Source organism: Phycodurus eques, chromosome 15 (assembly GCF_024500275.1).
Source record: "Phycodurus eques isolate BA_2022a chromosome 15, UOR_Pequ_1.1, whole genome shotgun sequence".
NCBI lineage: Eukaryota > Metazoa > Chordata > Actinopteri > Syngnathiformes > Syngnathidae > Phycodurus > Phycodurus eques.
In genome coordinates this window covers 1,686,688-1,707,197 of record NC_084539.1, presented here as the reverse complement: position 1 = coordinate 1,707,197, position 20,510 = coordinate 1,686,688, and the positions used below count along the sequence as shown (strand labels likewise).

At 40.2% G+C, this 20,510-nt stretch overlaps 1 protein-coding gene across 1 annotated transcript in view; it reads right to left on the bottom strand.

Moving 5' to 3' along the window:
- Positions 1-20,510, bottom strand: part of ythdc2 (YTH domain containing 2) — a 58,463-nt gene that overhangs the window by 24,635 nt on the left and 13,318 nt on the right. Inside the window, exons 9-21 of the mRNA XM_061699535.1 lie at positions 15,429-15,536; positions 15,209-15,354; positions 14,362-14,497; positions 14,064-14,190; positions 13,887-13,952; positions 12,904-13,070; positions 11,898-11,994; positions 7,445-7,532; positions 5,992-6,072; positions 5,820-5,902; positions 4,695-4,800; positions 524-637; positions 155-427 (exon numbers count right to left, since the gene is read on the bottom strand). Of these exons, the coding sequence (XP_061555519.1) occupies positions 155-427; positions 524-637; positions 4,695-4,800; positions 5,820-5,902; positions 5,992-6,072; positions 7,445-7,532; positions 11,898-11,994; positions 12,904-13,070; positions 13,887-13,952; positions 14,064-14,190; positions 14,362-14,497; positions 15,209-15,354; positions 15,429-15,536 (1,592 nt within the window). The remainder of the gene's footprint in view (positions 1-154; positions 428-523; positions 638-4,694; positions 4,801-5,819; positions 5,903-5,991; positions 6,073-7,444; positions 7,533-11,897; positions 11,995-12,903; positions 13,071-13,886; positions 13,953-14,063; positions 14,191-14,361; positions 14,498-15,208; positions 15,355-15,428; positions 15,537-20,510) is intronic.

Here is a 20,510-nt window from a genome sequence, read left to right as displayed (position 1 = left end):
CTCATTGTTAAAAATCTCCCAACACCATGTTTTCTAACCAAGATGCAAAAATTCAAAATAAATTCAATCTTATGGATCATCCGTACTATCATTTGTCAAAATGTCTACTGTACATGAGTCAGTGCCAGATAGGGTACAGAACAGACAAAAGTACCTGGAAAACCCTCAGCAGGGTCATGTGGTCACTGAAGGTGTTGGATGAGAATTGTTTACGGCACTGAAGGGCAGCTCTCTTCTGAGAGCCCTGGGCAGGAAGAACAAAGGGGTCGCGATAACCTAGTGTACAGGCAATTGTCAAAACGGGGTCCAGACATCTCAGCACCACAGCACATAGCACCATCTTTCCCAGATGGGGCTCAATAGGTAGATCAGCCAGATGGAAGCCAAGATCAGTCAGGTCTTCATTCTGGTTCATAGCACCTATTGTCTGAAAAATAGATAAATAAATGTGGTTGGAAAATAATACAGCAGGTGTGTGTGGTGCATTGTGAAGTAATTGGTGTTATTAGTGTGCATGTCTTACCTTAAGGATCTGCACTGCACTCTTTATAGCGTGTGCAGTAGGAGGTTGGGGAGCCTTGGACAAGAATTCTGATACTGGAGAGGGAGTCAGCAATTTGGTCTGCAGACATAATTCCTAAAACACACACAAAACATGACGAATGAAAATTAATTGCCTTGGGAATTTTATCACGTGGGTTGCCTCACACAGAGGTTGAAGACCACCGTTTGCGGTTCTTCTCATTCAATTCTAATTTGGCAGTTAATTTGGTTTAGTGTTACATTATAAATTACAATTTTATCTGAATTGAAGACAACGCTCACAGGAAGAGCATGGACTTACCTTGTCACATGGATTACAGACTACCTCACAGACAGACCTCTGTTTGTCAGGCTGAGGAGCTGCACCGTGGAGATGTCGTGAGCAGCATTGAAGCACCACATTGCAATGTACTTTCTCGACTTTAGCAGGTGCTATCCAGTGGTGGGACCAAGTCCCTGCTTTGCAAGTCACAAGTCTTTGCCCTCAAGTCCCGAGTCAAGTCGCGAGTCCTACACTTTTGAGTTTCAAGCACTTTCGAGTCATTCTAACAACAACATTTTTAAAAAGTATTAACATATATAATATTTATATTGAATTAATGCAGAAAGAGGAGAGAAAAGCACAGAGCCTAGAATTGAGCTAGCAACGTTAATTTATTTTTCCTAAGCTATCAAATAAACTACATTTTTTAATGCATCTCAAGATCCAATTTGCTGGTTGCATTCCTTAACCGAAGAGCACCGACGTCCGTATTATTGGGAAGCTTTTATTTTGAAGGTCTCTTTCGCCGCGAGTTGGCGACTTATTACCATAATGCCTAGTATGAACAAAATTAGGGGCGGCTGGCTTGACTGCTACTTTACGAGTGGAGGCTGGCTTGACCGCAGTCATTTTCGGGGGTCCTTAGCCAAACCGATGCACATAGCGGAACTATATACCTACTGGGGGCGTGTCTTTAGCGTCCTCTGTCAGACGCACCCTTCCCCCTTTACGTCCGCATGCTGTCCTCAGTCACGTCCGCTTTTCCTCTGTGTAAGCAGGGTGTCGGCAGGAAATGCTCCCAGTCAGTCAAGCGGAGCGCTCATTAAAGTCACACAACAGCATTTACAGATTTCGGAACTCGGTACACACATAAGCGTTATAAGGCGCCCCGTCCATTTGGGAGAAATTTTAAGACTTTTACGTGCGCCTTATGGTCATGAAAATACGGTACTGTGAGGAGTTGATGAATGAAGAAAATGAGAGAGAATGAAGAGGAGCCAAGTGTGGTGGACCATGAATTGGCAATGACGAGTAAGGGGGAAGTTAGAAAGTCATTAAAGATGACGAAAAATGGAAAGGCAGTTGGTCCTGATGACATTTCTGTGGAGGTATGGAAGCATCTAGGAGAGGTGGCTGTGGAGTTTTTGACCAGCTTATTCAACGGAATTCTAGCGGGTGAGAAGATCCCCGAGGAATGGAGGAAAAGTGTGCTGTGCCTATTTTTAAGAACTGCGTGCGGAAGTCTGGAGTGGCCGAGAAGTATGTTAGAATAATACAGGACATGTACGAGGGCAGCATAACAGCAGTGAGGTGCGCTGTGGGTGTGACAGAAAAGTTACTCTATGAAAATGCTATACTATGACTTGCTTTATTTCCCCACTTTATTTCTGAAGTGACATTCAACAGGCCTGTCACAAATAATTTGCATCCAGTCGTGCTGCAATTCGTCATCAAGTATTCTAGTGACAATTCTATCGGAATAATCAAGTAATCGGGTAAAATATTTTTGCTTGGTTAAAGAGCAATTATGAATAGATGAGAAAATGAGACATTTCACTTAATAATGATAAGACCAATTGGTTTCCTCTTTTTAGATAATCAACAGTATTTTTGTTAAATTCATCTTGTGCATAATGCAGGAAACTGCATTTTCTTGTTTACAAACATTTCTAGTGAGGCAATTTCAAACACAAACAATAGATTTCAGTTAAAACCTGGCATTTCTTGCGAGTATCAAAAAACAAAGGTGTTTCTTTTACAAAGAGAGGGACAAGTTTGTCATCTTGTTATAAAGGTACAATTTGATCCAACTGTGGTATCTCAGTCGGAACACAAGGGGGCACTGTGTAAAAATATTACATCAAAAAGAGGCGAAGAAAAGAACACGAACAAGAATGTAGTTGCAAGCCAAGAAGTTCTTGGCTGCAACTGTGGGATGTACAAAGGATGGACAGTCGAGGAAGTATAGGAGCCTCAGTGGGGTCTTCGTCACATGGTGCAGGTCGCACCACCTTTATGATGCACACCTTAAAACCTATACCAGCTTCTGTGTAGACATGAATGTTCCAACCAAGACATTCTGCACCTTCAGTAACATCAAGCTACGGTTCCCTTCCAAACTTAGCCATCTTTCCCAGGATGCCAAAAGGAGTGGGGAAAGAGTCCTGTACAAGTGGGTGGGAAACCAGCTGACAAAGGAAATTAACATCGCCATGAGAAGCCATGCAGTTAAACTGAAGAACATTTCTCTTTAACAACTCTGTATCAGTATCGTGAGGACTGAAAGACCAACTACAAAAGACCATGCCCCCATGTGGAGTCCGACAATGGCCTGGCTGACGACCTGTATGTTTTATGTCAGATTTGAAAAGAACATATTTGCACCCAACCATTCGCCCCTAACACCAATGACGTTTGTCACACATTTAATGGCTCCCCGTCCACTCCCAATAGCAGCCATCACACCTCTGATTTCTCCCCCGGCAACTGCACCTCAACACATCCAGCTGTCCAACTCTTGAAGTTTGCCGACGACGCCATAATCATCAGCCTCATAAATGACAGCACTTTGTCTGGTGCGCTTGTGCAGCCAGCACAACATACAGCTGAACACGTTCACACTGACACCACCTTTTTCTGGTCCTTACCGGTGACTGGTGCTATTGAACAATGCACAACAAAACCAGCAGTCTGATTCAAACAGCTTCATTCCCCTTGTCATTAATCTCTTAAAACAGCTGACTCATAATTTCATAGTGGCACTTTGCCAGTTTGCATATCTCTGTAGTGCCATTACTGTAGTAATCGTAGCTCTGCAACTCTCTCTTAGACAGCTCTCTACTTCAAATAAAGAGTGAAGATATATAACAGCGTTGTGTATCCAATAGGCGGAAAGCTGCATGGAAAACCACTGCGAACGTCACATCACCGTTCTCACCGAGTTGCTAGGTATTGCTGACCACCTCTCTTATATTTTCAATTAAGTGTACATTCTCCAAACTGGTAACACTTCATGTAACGTTGCGCACTCGCAGCCGACCCCAACCTGCATTCTGTGGTGGCCACGGGTGAGCGGGACACAGCGGTCCCTCTCCAGGCAAATCCCAACAGCCCGTCGAGGTGCTCCGACTGTGAGGCGGCCAGGCGAACGCGACAAACTGGTCTCTTGGAGACACGTGAGGTGGCAGGGGCGGGGACTGAAATGAAGCTACATTCAAATATTGTAAGCAGTTTAAAAAGTACATATTGCACTTTTAAGGCCTGTTATACTGCATGCCATTAGTAGACATGGCTAATAGATGTTATCTTTATTTTCTCCCTGTCAATCTTCCCACATTGTATGGTGTGACAAGTCTGTCGAGGTTGTCAATATTCCCAGATGGATGTGGAAATTTATGTAAATTTAAAATTATTTCTAGATCATAAGATGCTTTATGAAAGGTACATAAAGTACATAGAGCCACTGTGAGCTGCAAATTGCATGTGTAAATGAAAAAGGTGATTCCTATTGCTGAAATTGCACTCTTTTTCAACAATATTAAAAGAAATTAAAGAATGCTCATATGATTTAATAATTTGCAACAAGATAATCAATAAATGTGATTATTTTCCAAATGTACTAGTAATTATTTCCACCCCCAAAAAAAAAAAAAAAAAAAAAAAACCATTGGAAATGTTTTAATTTTCATGGGATGAATGAGACCTGTGAACTAAAATTAGTCTGACACCCCTGTTAAATACTAATAGAGTGACTCCAACTACTGAAGACAAAACTCTTGTGTGTTTTAAAATATTTGGCCAATAATGTTTGGACATGGACACGATAGTTGTAGAGTCATAACAACAAACCCTGTTCATTGATATCAAAACTGAAAATGTGATTTTCTACCTGCAACGGCATTCGTAGCAGCTGTGGAACCTGGAACTCTTGCATATTGTTGAACCTTAGTTGACTGAAGAGGTGGAAGCAAATCCCTGGTTGGCAGCGTCCCGCTCTGCGGACATGCTGGACTTTCAATTCCTTTTTACATTTTCTCAAACACTGATTTATCATCACTGAGTAACTGGGCAATAACAGGTCACAGCAATTTCAAATTTAGAACAAACAAAACACAATTTGAGGAGTAGAAAGATTTGATTCCATGTGGAAAAAAAGTCACGCACGGTTAAAGATGACCACAACGTAGCCCACTTCCAATTGTGTATTATACATACTATGCCACAGTCCCATAAAAGTGTATGTTGAGAGCATTAAGATTATAAAAATGAGGTTATTGACATTAGTGCTTTGTAATAGCGGTAAAATTAAGGGATACTCAAATTTACCTTACATTCTAATCAGATTTGCTGGGAAAATTACAAATACAGATTTTGCCTTAAATTAGGTAGTATGCGGCAATTTTAGAAAACAGAAAGGCGCTGTTCACTTTTCACATTTAATATAACCTTTTCAAAAAAGGCTGTACTAAATAAACGATATGGATTAGGAGAAAATTGATTTTTAGATTCTCAGTTATCCTGATAATTACTGCATAAACCAACATGGTGCTCACGAGCAGAACAAAGGAGCAGGTTTGTGCCATCATCTGTCATCAGCATAGAACAATGTCCTGACAGACATTTTTCCGCAGAGCCGCCTGAAATCAGTTAATTCGAATTTCTCGAGGTCATCTACAACCCGCCTACCTCTCCACTCCCGACCCAGCGTGTCAACATAACAAGCGCGTGTGCTCTCACAAGTGGGTCTTCTACACCGAGGCAACCAATTAGAGGAAAAGGGGCGGTCTGAGCCAAATACGGATAAATATGGATGTTCTCCAGAAGACTCCTATGACAAAACCAAGGTGTTTTTTAAAAAATGGCTAACACTTTTATAGTAAGTCCTTGTTAGAGAGTCACTCTATGGAGGTCTAAATAGCCAAAACAAGGGACCTGTAAACAGCAGAGCTGTGTTATCTCACAACGTGAAGTATGATTAATCAACAAAATCTGAAAATGGAGAGATTATTGTTACCTTCCTCTTCGTTGAAGAGCACTGGCTTTTGAAATCCAGACCGTCTTTAACATTGAGATGCGACTGATGGTATCAAAGGATTTCTACACAGGAAGACATTTGTTTACAGATGGGATACTTTGTCTATTGATAAACTACAGTTCTTTCAAAATGTTTGATAAAACTTCTGTACCTCTTTGACTCTTCCAGAATCAATCACAAAAACAACATCGTTGATGGTGATGCTTGTCTCAGCAATGTTAGTTGACAGAATCTGAGAAGGAGCAGGGAGGGTGGGGGGGGGGGGGGGGGGGGGGGGTTTACTTTTTTATATACAGTACGCATCACATATGTCTCAATACTATAAATAAGTGGTCCCCAACCACCGGTCCGCGGACCGGTACCGGGCCGTGAGGCATTTGTTAACGAGTCTCAGAGAAAAAATGACCAATTTATATAATTTCTGTTGTATTGCAATTCGCGTCAATGTGTTTTATTGACCGGATCTTCTCCGCCGCAACAGCTGCATGTCTCAATTGACACGTCGAGACTGCACGGAACGCTTCCGTTTCTGGTTCGAGCGGGCTGTCTAACGGCGGCAGAGCACAAAAGAACGAAATAATTTCATAAACTCATTCAGCTCATTGAGGAGCTACGGAAATGCAGTCTGGGGTGGCTGCCTACAATAACTCTGACCCTCATTCCTGCATTGCGCCCACAGTGGACGCACCACAAACAGCGACGGAGGAAGCAGAAGCGAGGCAAGCGTGTGTGTGTGTGTATATATGTATGTGTGTGTGTGTGTGTGTATGTATATATATATATATATATATATATACATATATATTAATATATATATATATGTATATATATATATATATGTATATATATGTATATATATATATATATATATATATATATGTATATATATGTATATATATATATATATATACACACACACACACACACAACAAGTGGTCCCCAACCACCTTCAGTTGTATTGCAATTCGCGTCAATACACACATACATACATACACACACACCTACATATACACGCGCACACACGTATACATATACACATGCACACATTCACATATATATAGACTCATGGGCCACATTAAAAACTTTTCAGGCTACAGTTCAGTAGTAATGTAGTGCAGTGATTCCTAATCATGGTGCCACGGGAAGTTATCTAAATTCAAATGTTTAAAATGGGTGCCTTTACTCAATAAAGGTTGGAAACCATTGGTGTGGTGGAAAACAGAGCTGACAGTGGAACCATTATGGGAATGATCAGAATAAGAATCATCTTTATTTCGCCCAGTATGTCAAAAACACACAAGGAGTTTGCCTCTGGTAGTTGGAGCCGCTCTAGTAGGACAACAGACACTCAATTGACAGAATACTTTTGAGACATAAAGACATTGAGAAAGTCACAGTCACTCACAATAAAAGGTTGCTAGTTATCTGGTAATATTTTTGTTGATGTTTATGTTTGTTAGTTTTGATTCCCACTTTACTGGCCCCTCCTGAACAGGAAGAGAAGTAGGAAATGCATGGCTTCAGAAACATTTTTGTTAATCCATCTCACACTATTATTTTGTGGGGGAGCAGCAGTCATAATAAATATGGAAACAAAGACTTACAATCTTTCTAACATTCAGTGGCGAATTCTTCATGGCTTTTTTCTGTTCCATGCTTGGCATGTCCGAATGAAGCGTGAACACCTGGTACCTGAGAGATAAAGTACATACATCTGTTCGAAATTACTTGTTGCACGCTTACACAGCACTGCATACATTACAGATACACATCCAGATATCCTTATAAACATAATTGCATGACACTTAGTTGCACTGACACAACAAACACGCAACATATCAACATAGGGTGCGTTGGCAAGTTCACTCCGGGTGAGCTCTCCGCACCCCGGAACCTTTGGTAACTCAGAGCGTTGCTAATGTGTGTGCCACTCAATACAAGTAAAACTGACACATTCAATATGGTGGCTGTACTGACTTATCCCTAGCAATAGCCAACACGTTCATTAGTAAAGTTATAAAAAGTGGAGCACGCTGTCTCTGGGTGCCGCGGTCTCGGGGCGCGATGGGAGCATTGGACTGAATTTGCGAACGGACCCCATACACTAGGGTGAAGCTACGATTGGTCCGAGACTGCATGACGTCACGACGGGAAGCAGTTTTCGCACCAAAACAAGCGGACAAGAACTTCTGCGGTCTCTTCAACACAGACGTTGGTCTGAGCCACGTACGGGGGGGCCCAGCGCTGAACCTTTTCCAAACTTACTGCTTGACTTTGTATTTTCGAATACTTTGCTAAGCTTTCCATCCGGCCTAATCATTGAAGTTTTACCTCGACCAGAATAAAAGAACCGGGCAACAGAGGTTTCTAGGGCCGGCAGGTTACACCCGGGCAGAGACTTTTCTTTGTTCTCTTTTCGCAACCTCCAACACATCTGTCAAAGATACTCTTCAGAATGGTGTCATATATGACGTGATGGCTGTATAAGGATAATCTGGAACAATGACTAAATGGCAGTAGTGAGATGTCAGGGCCACCTAGGCGTTCTCTGCTGGCTAAAAGACTATCAGAAGCACTGACCTATATTGACAATCTAAATTCTGCCATTTTTTTCTCCATGAAAGTGTACTAAATTATTCCCAATCATCTATCATATTTTTTTTGTCCAATTAGATTTTAGTCTCTCTGTGTTGCCATGTCAATCAAATGTGCACAGGGCCTTCAGAATCAGCAGTGCTGGCCAATGTAATTTAAACTACATTAGCAATGGGACTGTTTCTTTAACCAGTAAGATTTCAAATTAGTTCTACAAAAAGCCAGCTCGCTGACCGTCGATGCCGTCAACCATTTTTTCCGTTTTCTGATTGGTTGATCACAGCAAGCAAAGTTTGACGAGGAAAAAAAATAATATCAAGTTGAACTGTTCCAGATAGTGATTGTGGCGCAGTGGTGTGCTGTAATATTGTGTTTTTGTATAGTATTTATGGTTTCTATAACTGCGACGTGGTGGAATTTAGGTGGATTAAGTTGAGTAAATCCCCAATAAGGGCCCATGCTTCAAATGCATGGCAGGCCACTGCTAAATAAATGGTGAACGGGCCCCATTTGCAAGTGCTTTCAGCGCTTCATTCCCACAACGATTAATGGTCGATATAAAGAGTCGACAACCCCCTGCTCAAATGCCAGGTTCTTGTGATGTAAAACAATGGGATCAAGAGACATCATTTTGACTTTTTATTAACTCTTTTCACCTTTAATTTGAACGATATCCTGTACAACTTGAAACAACAAAAATAATTTCAAAAATGGACAATAACCTGGTTGCATAAATATGTACACCCTCAAACTAATACTTTGTTACCATCTTTGGCTTTTATTATAGCACTCAGTCTTTTTGAGTTGGAGTCTATCAGAGTGGCACATCTTGATGTGACAATAGTTGCACACTAAATTTGTCAGATTGTGAGTGCATCTCCCATGCACAGGCATCTTCAGTTCACCCCACAGACGTTCATTCGAACGGATTCAGGTCTGGGATCTGGCTGCGCCATTCCAAAATCTTAATCTTTTTCTGGTGAAGCCATTCTTTTGTTGATGTTCTTTTCTTTCTTGGCTTTGTGTTGGTCATGCTAAAAGATAATGTTCCTATTTATCTTCAGCTCTCGAAGCAGAAGCCTGAAGGTTTTCTGCTAACATCCATCCATCCATCCATTCATACATTTACCGTAATTTCTCATGTATAATGCGCACCCATGTATAATACGCACCCAGGAAGGAAGGGAGGGAGGGAGTCGGGAATGTGAGCATGCTGTGACAACGCGAGAGATTGCGTGATTTCCGAGGACGAAAAACATGGTGGCACCCATTGCATAGACTTGGAAAAGCAGCTGTTAGAAGACAATATTTCTTTTTCCTTTTTCAACGGTCGATGGTCGCTTCATTCTTTTCTCTTTTCCTTCACTAGCAGCGGACACTCGCAGAGAGCCACTTGCGGTCAGCGCAGCTACGTCAACCCCAACTTGTCTGTCATGGAGGATCTGAGCCCTCGCGTCAAACTGCCGCTGAAGAGGAAAAAAGCTGATTCTTCCACTTCAACTGAGGATTTACTTGACTCGACAGAGACACAGACGAGTGTCCTCCTCTCAATCGACAAGAAATTGTCAATTACACTTGACTTGCTTCGCCAAGAGATCGCTGAACTCAGAAAGAGCTTGGAATTCACGCAACATGTGAATGAGCTAAGATTAGATAATACTGCGCTTTGATCAAACATGTCAAAATCAACAGAAGTACAAACTCTTAGACTGGAATATAAACTCATGAAAGAAACTACGCTAGACATTCAATCACGAAGCATGTGCGACAATCTAATTTTCTCCGGCATTCCAGAAAATGCTCCGGAAGACAGATTAAGGTGCAGATTAAAAAGTTAATGATGATTAATGATGTCCGCGCTCAAGATAGAGCAAGATACAGTTGAAAAGATTACCTTTCACCGTGTCCACCGATTGGGAGGCCCTCGTCCAGGAAACCGACCACGTCCTATCATTGCAAAGTTTGAACACTTTCAGCAAAAAGTGTTTGTAAAATCAAAAGGTCGGGAGCTCAAAGGGACTTCAGTTCCCCCAAGGAAATCAACGAGAGGCGTAAAATCTTGTACCCGTTGATGAAGAATTACCGTGAGAAAGGCAAATGAACGTGGCTATATGTCGACGGCCAACTGTTTCGTGATGCCAACGTCACGCCCTGGCTCTTCTAGACTTCTAGACTTCTTTTGATCTGTTGTCGTTATGAATTGTCAAAAGTGCATTGTATTTAGTTTCATTCTTTCCACTTTTGCTGAGACAAAAAAACAAAAACAGACTCACGCATGCCACCAGCATGAATTCTAACTCCGATCTGTTGCTTTTCCGCTCTGCTTGTTTCCACACACACGAGACACAAAAGTCGTTCAAAACTCTTCTTGCGCACTAAAAACAACCACCACACACCATTATCCCCTTGTCACTGTTTGTTTTCCATGTTCAGTGTTTGTTCGTTGTATGTACCCTGGCTTTGCTGTACTTAAATATAGCATCTCTATCACTCTCTCTAAATAACATTTGTCAATACAATACCAAAAAATCTCCCGAGAAGTGTCAAAAAAAAAAAAAAAAAAAAAACTAAGAAAGCATAGTAACAAATGTATTTAAAATGATACACGCACCCATTATGTCACACTTTTGTGTCATGGAATGTCAATGGCATTCGATCGCAGGTAAAGAGAATGAAGATTATATCATTAAATGTAAAACAGACCTCCTCCTATTACAGGAAACACTTTACTGAGTCAGAAGAAAAATGCCTCCTTGACTCTAATTTCACTCAGGCTATCTCAGCCTTTTATAACTGTAGACAAAGAGGAGTCTCAATTTTAGTCCATAAAAGACTACTTTTTACAATAAATAGTACAGTAGCAGATCCAGAAGGCCAATATACAATTATACAGGCTACAATATTTAACGAGCTTCACAATTGTCAATGTATACGCTCCTAATAAAGATGATCCAGCCTTTTTTCACATGCTCTTTACACACCTGTTAAACTTTTCAGGCAATTCTGCAATTATCATGGGAGGTGATTTTAACCTTACGCTAAATCCCTTAATAGATCGCTCAAATCTCAAAAATAGCCATCAGCCACAATGCCCCAATATACTGGAGCAGTATATGGATGACTTTGGTCTTGTTGACTTATGGAGGCTGAAAAACCGTACTAAAATAGAACACACATTTTTCTCATCAGTTCACCACTCTTTCTCAAGAATAGATTTTTCTTTCTTTCAAACAATTCGACAGCTCAAAGAATTACCCCCAAAATGCATCCAATCATCATCAGAGACCATGCACCAATTTATCTCAATCTAAAGAGATATCTGCTCCCCAATCAAATTTCCTATTGTTATACTTAAATACCACGGAACTTAAACCAACAGTGTTTGGTGCACTTCTAACAGTTGAACTAGCATAAATTATCTGCTGCTTTTGTAGAGCCTACCTGAATTATTTTATATTTTACCTTTTGGAAAAGGCAGAAAACCTCTCATCACTGTAGAGGATACGGTCCCTGAGTGACACAATGTCATCATATCCAGGAAGAAAAATTAGCACTGCACCTAAGACAAACAGATATGATCAAATTTAAGCAGATTCAGAAGCACAATGTTTTATGAATGTGGTACATATGCAAAAGGAGTTTTACGTACATAACTAACATAACACCAACAACTTCATGAATTATCTGATGCATTGTATGCTTGAAACTCCATGAAATATTTAAAAAACTATTTACATACTTCCTTGTAATTAATGGATTGTGAGTGGATTTGATACAATGACTGACTAGCAAGTATTGTTGAAAAATTAAAAAAGAAAAACTTTTACACACAGCCAAAATGTCTGTCCTTTTTTGCATACTGTTAAAGGATTCGGGGAACTTGATTAACTACATTTTATTGGGGGAAAAATTACTTTGTCTAGTTTTACTTTTCAGAAGATATATTATAAATGGTCTTTGGATAACATCCATCCATCCATTTTCTATAGTGCTTATCCTCATTAGGATCGCAGGTGTGCTGGAGCCTATCCCAGCTGACTTGGAACAAGAAGAGGGGTACACCCTTGACTGGACACCGGCCCATTGCAGGGCACATATCGACAAACAAGCATTTATTCTCATAGTCACACTTAAGGAGAATTTAGTCTTCAATTAAACTAACAACCATATTTTTGGAATGTGGTAGGAAACATTACCCACAAAAGACCCAAGCAAGCACAGGAAGAACATGAAAACTCCACACAGGAAGGCCAGAGTGAGGATATGAACCAGCGACCTTTGAACTGTGAGGCGAGCGCACTAACCAGTCATCCACCGTGCCGCCTTGTTGGATAAAATTTGTGCTGGATTTTTGGAAAACATTTAATTTAACTCGTTTTCTGTAATGTGATGTTTTAGAACTTACAAAAGCCTTTTAATTTAACGTGTTTTCATTAAAGGCCTGAACACAGATTGTGATGAGACGCACCATCACTTGTAGTTGAGCAGATCTTGTGCAGCAGGTTCATGATGAGATCTTGGTCCACAAACTCATCATCAAAGTTGTGGTGGTACAGCTTGAGCAGGTCCTGGTCTTCGGTGCTGGCATACTGAATCACAGTGGACTCTTTCTGGTCTTCCATCCTTTTAAAGGCACTGCACAAATGAAGTGAAAGTAGTCAGGTTCAGAAATGTTGGGAAACTGACATACATCTTTCTGGATCTAAACATCCACACAATGAATTTGAAATGAAACTAAAAAGATGCTTTAACTGCAGACTTTCATCTTTAATTTGAGGTTATTTACATCCAAATCACGTGAACGGTGTTTTTGAACTACCACAGTTTGCATGTGCGCACCCCACTTTTGAAGGGACCAAAAGCAATGCGACAAATTAACAACTATGAATCAAACTTTCCCTTTTTCAGACTTGGTTGAAAATCCTTTGCACTCAATTACAGCCTTAAGTGTGGAATGCATAGACATCATCAGGTGTTGGATTTCATCCCTGGTGATGCTCTGCCAGGGCTCTACTGTGACTGTGTTCAGTTCTTGGTCCCTCAGTTTTGTCTTGTCAAGTGAAATGCATGCTCAATCGGATTCAGGTCCGGTGATTGATATTTACAGTGCTACGTCAAAAGACACGCAACAAGACTAAAAATAAACTAGCTTTTGGATTCAAATATACTGTACACAATGGCGAGGCGGAGTAAATGTCTTTACCGCAGCCGATCAAGATCCGCGAATTATGACATTTAAGCCGATCAGCATAAAAGGCTAATTATCGGCCGATACCGATCAAGCAGATCAGATCGGTATAAAGTCTAGTATTTATGTGTAACAACTCTGCCCTAAATGGCAGCTCAGAGAAGCAATTGACACCACAATATAGCTATTTAAACTATTTATGACAAAGAATATACATAAACTCCAACGGCAGATGTGCATTTCCAAGACATTGTCATACTCACACTGAAGATTGAAGAAGATCAATAGCATCTACCTGCTGAAAGTGTTTTGCAAAGTCCAAGGCAGTCCTTTAAATAAAAGAAAGCAGTTTTATTATCCAGTTTTAGGACAATGTAATGTTAAGACAATTCACATTGTACTTGTCCAGTAACATCAGTGAATAAAGCAACATATCATACCATCCATTGGATGCCTTCAGGTTGACGTCCGCCCCCATGTTAAGCAACTGCTCCATCTGAGTGAGGAACCCTTGAGCTGCTGTCACCATCAAAGGCGTGACCCCTTTCTCGCTGTGCATGTAGTCAACTAGGTTAATCAATACAAACGTGAGAAAACAACTGGTCAAATTCCACACGTTAAACTTTCTATATACAAATATGTAAAATAATTGTAGACTGCCCAACACATATTACATTATACAATGCCAATCAAAATCGTTTCGATTAGAAATGGTCATGCAGGACTGCACAGTCATACCATTAACATTTTCATAGAGAATGAGGTTGAAGAGCTGAACAACATATTCCTGGTCTGCACTGATAAAAATGTTAGCTATGCAGGTATCCATCTCTTTCAGTAGCCATGGTTCCAACGGCTCTGAGCCTTTGACATCCTGTGACAAGAAGAAAAAAACAAAGAGGAAGCATTTACAAGTTGAAGTCCAAAGATTTATTGATGATTTATGTGATGACAATTTTCTACATCCATCCATCCATTTTCTGTACCGCTTATCCTCACCAGGGTCGCGGGCATGCTGGAGCCTGTCCTATCGAGCGAGAGGCGGGGTACGCCCTGAACTTGTCGCCAGCCAATCACAGGGGATTAGATTAGTTGTGTGGATGGACGAATGGATAATGGTGGTTATTAAGAGGTTTGATTAAATCGGGAAATAGTTTTGTTGTATTCAACTTTTAAATTCAACACAATTGCATTTAATAAATCTTTAAGAACGATTTGTTTTTAAATATAGTTACGATTTTGATTTAACTTTCATGTGTAATACATTTTGAATTGAATCAATTTAGTATAGTTTTTTATTTTGCTATTTTTAAATGCAGTGTTAAAGTTCAAACTGCCTAATGTTACAGTAGCTTACCATAACATCAAAACATACTTTTTAGGAATAGAACCAACAACATTTAAATGTTGGTCACGAGGCCGGTTACTTAAGAGAGCCAATTCATTTTTGGAGGTGGTACTTGGAGAAACAAGTTTGAGAACCACTGGTCCACACTCTCCTCTGATTTTGAATAAGCATGGACATGGATGGATGGATTTACAGTATTATATATTCAGTGGCACGCTGTGTTCTCAAGTATGTTACCAGTGACTTGATGGTGCCCCCTGTATCCAGATAATTGCTGCTCCTGAGTAAGTCAGAGGATGCCAGGTGTGTAATCTGTACATCTTCAACACCAGTTTTCTCCCCTATTTTACTCCACTTTGTCAAAAAGTTCTGCGTCTCCTCCTCTGATGGTGAGATTCGCAGTGAGGTGAACAGGACAATGCCAGTGCATCAAAAATTCATCAGTAAATATTCATACTTCTCTGGGATTCTTCCTTGCGTTTTCCCATTTCCTTACTGTTAAAACCTGTGAATCTTAGAACATCCTCCAGAAAATATTGTTTCACTTCAAACTGTCTTCCTTTGACTACAAGAAAAAGTACATCACAAAAAGTCATTAATTGTTGAACCAATTTACTCACAATTCATGCAAAATGAAAGTTGTCATTAGTCAATTTGATTGCGTGTGATTGCGCTGGAATCCGAATTTACACTTCTTTTAAATAAATAAATCAAAATAAAAATCATACTATTGTTAATGTTAGAGAGTACTTTGGGGGGCACAGTCTAAAATCAGATAATAGTGTGTAACGAATTAGTGTAATGTGTGAAAATGTGTTCAGAATACATGCTGTACGTTTAAAGACAAAGAGCCTGATTTACTAAAATTCCAAATAACAGGTGCTAAATTGTATGTTCACGAACAGATTATGCGCTGTTGGTGTCTGTGAGGTGCGATCGACAAAGATTGCGGCATGATTGGCAAAACGGCTAAAAGTGGTGGGGCCGCAATATTTATCTATCCATTTTCTGTAGCGCTTATCATCACTCGGGTCGCATGCGTGCTGGAGCCTATCGCAGCTATCTTTGGGCAAGAGGCGGGGTATGCCCTGAACTCGTCGCCAGCCAATCGCAGGGCGCCGTCATATGCACTTGGTAGTGCACTGCAAGCCCAACATCAAGTTTGAGGTGATGGAATTGTTAAGTGTTAGTAGAAGAAGCAAACAACCATACAAACCCAATTCCAATGAAGTTGGGACGCTGTGTAAAACATAAAAACACAGCACAATGATTTCCAAATGCTTTTCCATCTGTATTCAATTCTGGCCCGCCGGTTCTTGTCCTTCTCCTCAACAAATTCAGAATGAGTGAATATTTGCAAAAACCAAAAACATTTATCAGTTTGACATTAAATATCTTGCCTTTGTAGTGCATTTAATTGAATATAGGTTTTACAAAGATTTGCAAATCATTGTATTCTGTTTTTATTTACATTTTGCACAATGTCCCAACTTCATTAGAATTAAGGTTTGTATTACTAAGTTAGAGAAACTAACTATATTCATTTTGGGGTAATCAGAAACCGAATAAAAGCCATGTTTTATTTGATTTGACTTGTCCAGAGCGCGTGAGAATTCAATGTATTTGTCCACCCTGCTTAACCTTGTGTTGAAAACTTGGGACAGCACAACTGAAAAACTGGTCTGAGAGAGGCCAACACCAATTGGGACACTGCACATACAACCCCTGGGAAAAAAATTATGGAATCACCGCTCCTGGAAAATGATCATTTAAATGTTTAATTTAGGAGAAAAAGGTCATACATGGATGTTCCACAAAATAATTTTTGGTCAGAAAACAACGCCTGTGGGCTTTAAGAAACACTAAAAAGCATAGGGGGGAAGAAATAGTTGTCGTCAGTCGCAATTTTAAGAGCAAGTAGAGGAATCGCTCAATTCTGGGGAAAAAAATTAATTATGGACTCAGTTTGTAATTTTCAGTTCTAAAAAAAAAACAAAAACACCTGCATCATATTGAATCTGCTAATTAGTCAGCACTTAAATAAAAGTGTTCAGACTTTGGAGAGCTGTACCACCAAGTTGGTTGACATGAACCACGGCTCCGATACGAGAGATGTCAGTTGAAACAAAGGAGAGAATTATAAAACTTCGAGAAGGTAAAATATCATAGAATGTTGCAAAAGATGTTGCTGTTCCCAGTCAGCAGTGTCTAAAATGTGGACCAAGTGCAACCAAAATGGGAAGGCTGTAAACGGGAAGCATTCTCCTTGACCAAGGAAGACGTCAAACCATCAAGACGGAAAACTTAAAGCAATATGTCTAGAAAATAGAAAATGCACAACAAAAGAGGTACAAATGAGCGGAAAATTGAGTAGTCGTCGATGAGCGAACTGTAAGAAAAAGTCTAAGGGAAATGGGGTTTACATACAGAAAAGCCAAATGAAAGCCATCCTTAATACCTGAACAGGAGAAAAACAGGTTACAATTGGCTGAAGAAAACAAATCATGGACTATGGATGACTGGATGAAAGTGATATTCAGTGACGAATCGTGACTCTACACTGGGCAAGGTGATAATGCTGGAAATTTTGCTTGGTGCCGTCCCAATGAGATTTATGAAGATGACTGCCTGGAGAAAACTTGCACATTTCTAGTCATTGATGATATGGGGTTGCATGTCAGATAAAGGCACAGGGCGGATGGCAGTCATTACAGTAATTACTCGTGTATAACGCGCACCATGTATAATACGCACCCCCAACGTTGATCTCAAAATTCTGGAAAACCCTTCATTGTACAGTGGGTACGGAAAGTATTCAGACCCCCTTAAGTTTTTCACTCTTTGTTATATTGCAGCCATTTTCTAAAACCATAAATTCATTTTTTTCCCTCAATGTACACTCAGCACCCCATATTGAAAACAAAAAAAGTTAGAATTTTTGCATATTTATTAAAAAATAAAAACTGAAATTTCACACAGCCATAAATATTCAGACCCTTTGCTGTGACACTCATATTTAACTCAGGTGCTGTCCATTTCTTCTGATCATCCTGGAGATGGTTCTACACCTTCATTGGAGTCCAGCTGTGTTTGATTAGATTGATTGGACTTGATCAGGAAAGCCACACACCTGTGTATAGAAGACCTTACAGCTCAGTGCATGTCAGACCAAATGAGAATCATGAGGTCAAAGGAAATGCCTGAAGAGCTCAGAGACAGAATTGTGGCAAAGCAAAGGTCTGACCACAGTTGCAAAAAAAAAAAAAAAATGTTGCACTTAAGGTTCCTAAAAACACAGTGGCCTCCATAATCCTTAAATGGAAGACGATTGGGACCAGAACCCTTCCTAGAGCAGGCCATCTGGCCAAACTGAGCAATCGGTGGAGAAGAGCCTTGGCGAGAGAGGTAAAGAAGAACCCTAAGATCAATGTGGGTGAGCTCCAGGGATGCAGTCGGGACATGAGAGAAAGTTCTAGAAAGTCAACCATCACTGTAGCTCTCCCCCATTCGGGGCTTTATGGCAAAGTGGCCCAACGGTAGCCTCTTCTCAGTGCAAGCCTCTTCTCATGAAAGCCCACGTGGAGTTTTTCTTTAATAAATCTGCTAAAATTTCAACAATTCCTTTTTTATCTGTCAATATGGGGTGCTGCGTGTACATTGAGGGGAAAAATGTAGTCAATTATTTTAGCAAATGGCTACAATATAACAGTGAAAAATGTAAGAGGATCTTAATACTTTCCGTACCCACTGTATAATGCATTTTTACAATGTATGATTTTGCTTCTACCCATATGATCAAAACGAAGTATTGTGTGTATTTTTTCCCCCAAATTATTCTGAAGTTAAGCACTTTATTTGAGCACGTAATACTTTTTATTTACTTGCTCTTATTTTGAAATTCACAGCCCTACTTTTGTTTAGTAAATTAGAAAACACACAGTTGTGCTCATATGTTTGATTACCCAGGCAGAATTTCTAAGATGGGTACAATTCTTTAAAGAAAACATGAACATGAAACATGAGCCCAAGAATCTCAGAGGAGAGTCGCTGCTCCGCCATATCGAGAGGAACCAGATGAGGTGGCTGGGGCATCTGATTTGGATGCCTCCCTGTGAGGTGTTCTGGGCACGTCCCACCGGGAGGAGACAACCCAGGACACGCTGGAGAGACTGTGTCTTTCGGCTGGCCTGGGAACACCTCGGGATCCCCCCGGAAGAGCTGGATGAAGTGGCTGGGGAGAGGGAAGTCTGGGCGTCCCTGCTAAAGCTACTGCCCCCGCGACCCGACCTCGGATAAGCGGTAGAAAATGGATTGGAAAATGGATATTATTATTGTTATTTGTTTCCTCTACTTGCCAATAAAAAAAGAAATTTTGACCAACTATAATTTTCTTTCTTGCCTTTTTTAGTGTTTCTTAAAGCTGAAAGGCTGGTATTTTGAATAAAAAAATTTTGTGGAACAGTCTTAATTCCCCCCCCCCCTCAAAAATGAAACATTTAAATGATCATCTTCCAGGAGTGGTGATTGCATAATTTTTACAAGGGGTTGTAAATGACCCAGATGAAGAGTTGACATCCTTCAACACTTCTTTTGTCACAGGTGATATTGTTTAAAGCCATCTTGCGCCAGGCTCCAACTCAAACTTTAGATCATGCAGAATTTTAGAACTTCCAAAACTGTATTGCTGAATAGAAAATATGTGAATATGAATGTTTGTTTCTGGCATTCTAAAATGTTGACATGAGTCACCTCTCATTTTGTCTATTCCTTCTCGTCACAGCAACCATAGTCATCCTTTAAATGATGCAACATCAGCCACCCAACTTTATCTCACATTTGATCAATAACGTTGCACGTGTAAAATATGTTTTCCCCCCCAGGTAGAAATGACAGACAACATCCTGCATGCAACCTGTTAGTAGATCAGCTTCCACATGTGTTAACCTCTGATGCATGAATTATGAAAGCCTTGGTCAAGATTTTTTTTCTTGAGTGTTTTTAATGCTTCTCTTCTTTTAGTAGATTTTTTTCCAAAACTATGACTTTTTTCATAATGTTACAGACATATCCAATCCAGTGGACTTCAGGACCAAAGACCCGCTATGCACCAGAGGGTTTTGCGTGAGCAATGAAGTTTGCGCTTATGTCTGCACGCGCAAACCATTCGTACCAGTCAATCAGGCCCTAAGTGTCAATGAGATTTTAGGTGTACTATGATGCCTGCCTTTATTTATAATTTTTTTTTACTCATAAAATGGACAAACGGCCCACAAATATATGTATCATCCCAGTGTTGGGTGCTTTGAGGATTGACTACTACATTATCGTCTTGGAATCTATCCTATGTTCTCTTTTGGATTGTTTAGGCTTTAGACTGTTTTATTAAGAGGCGGACGTTACAGATGTGCCAGTCAGATGTCAACAGTGAAAATTATTTCATCTTAATATTGTGGTAGCAAACAACCATTAGCTCACACACACTCATCATTAGACCAGATTAAAAAGCAACTACTTCAGATTAGCTTTAAAAGTCAGTTTA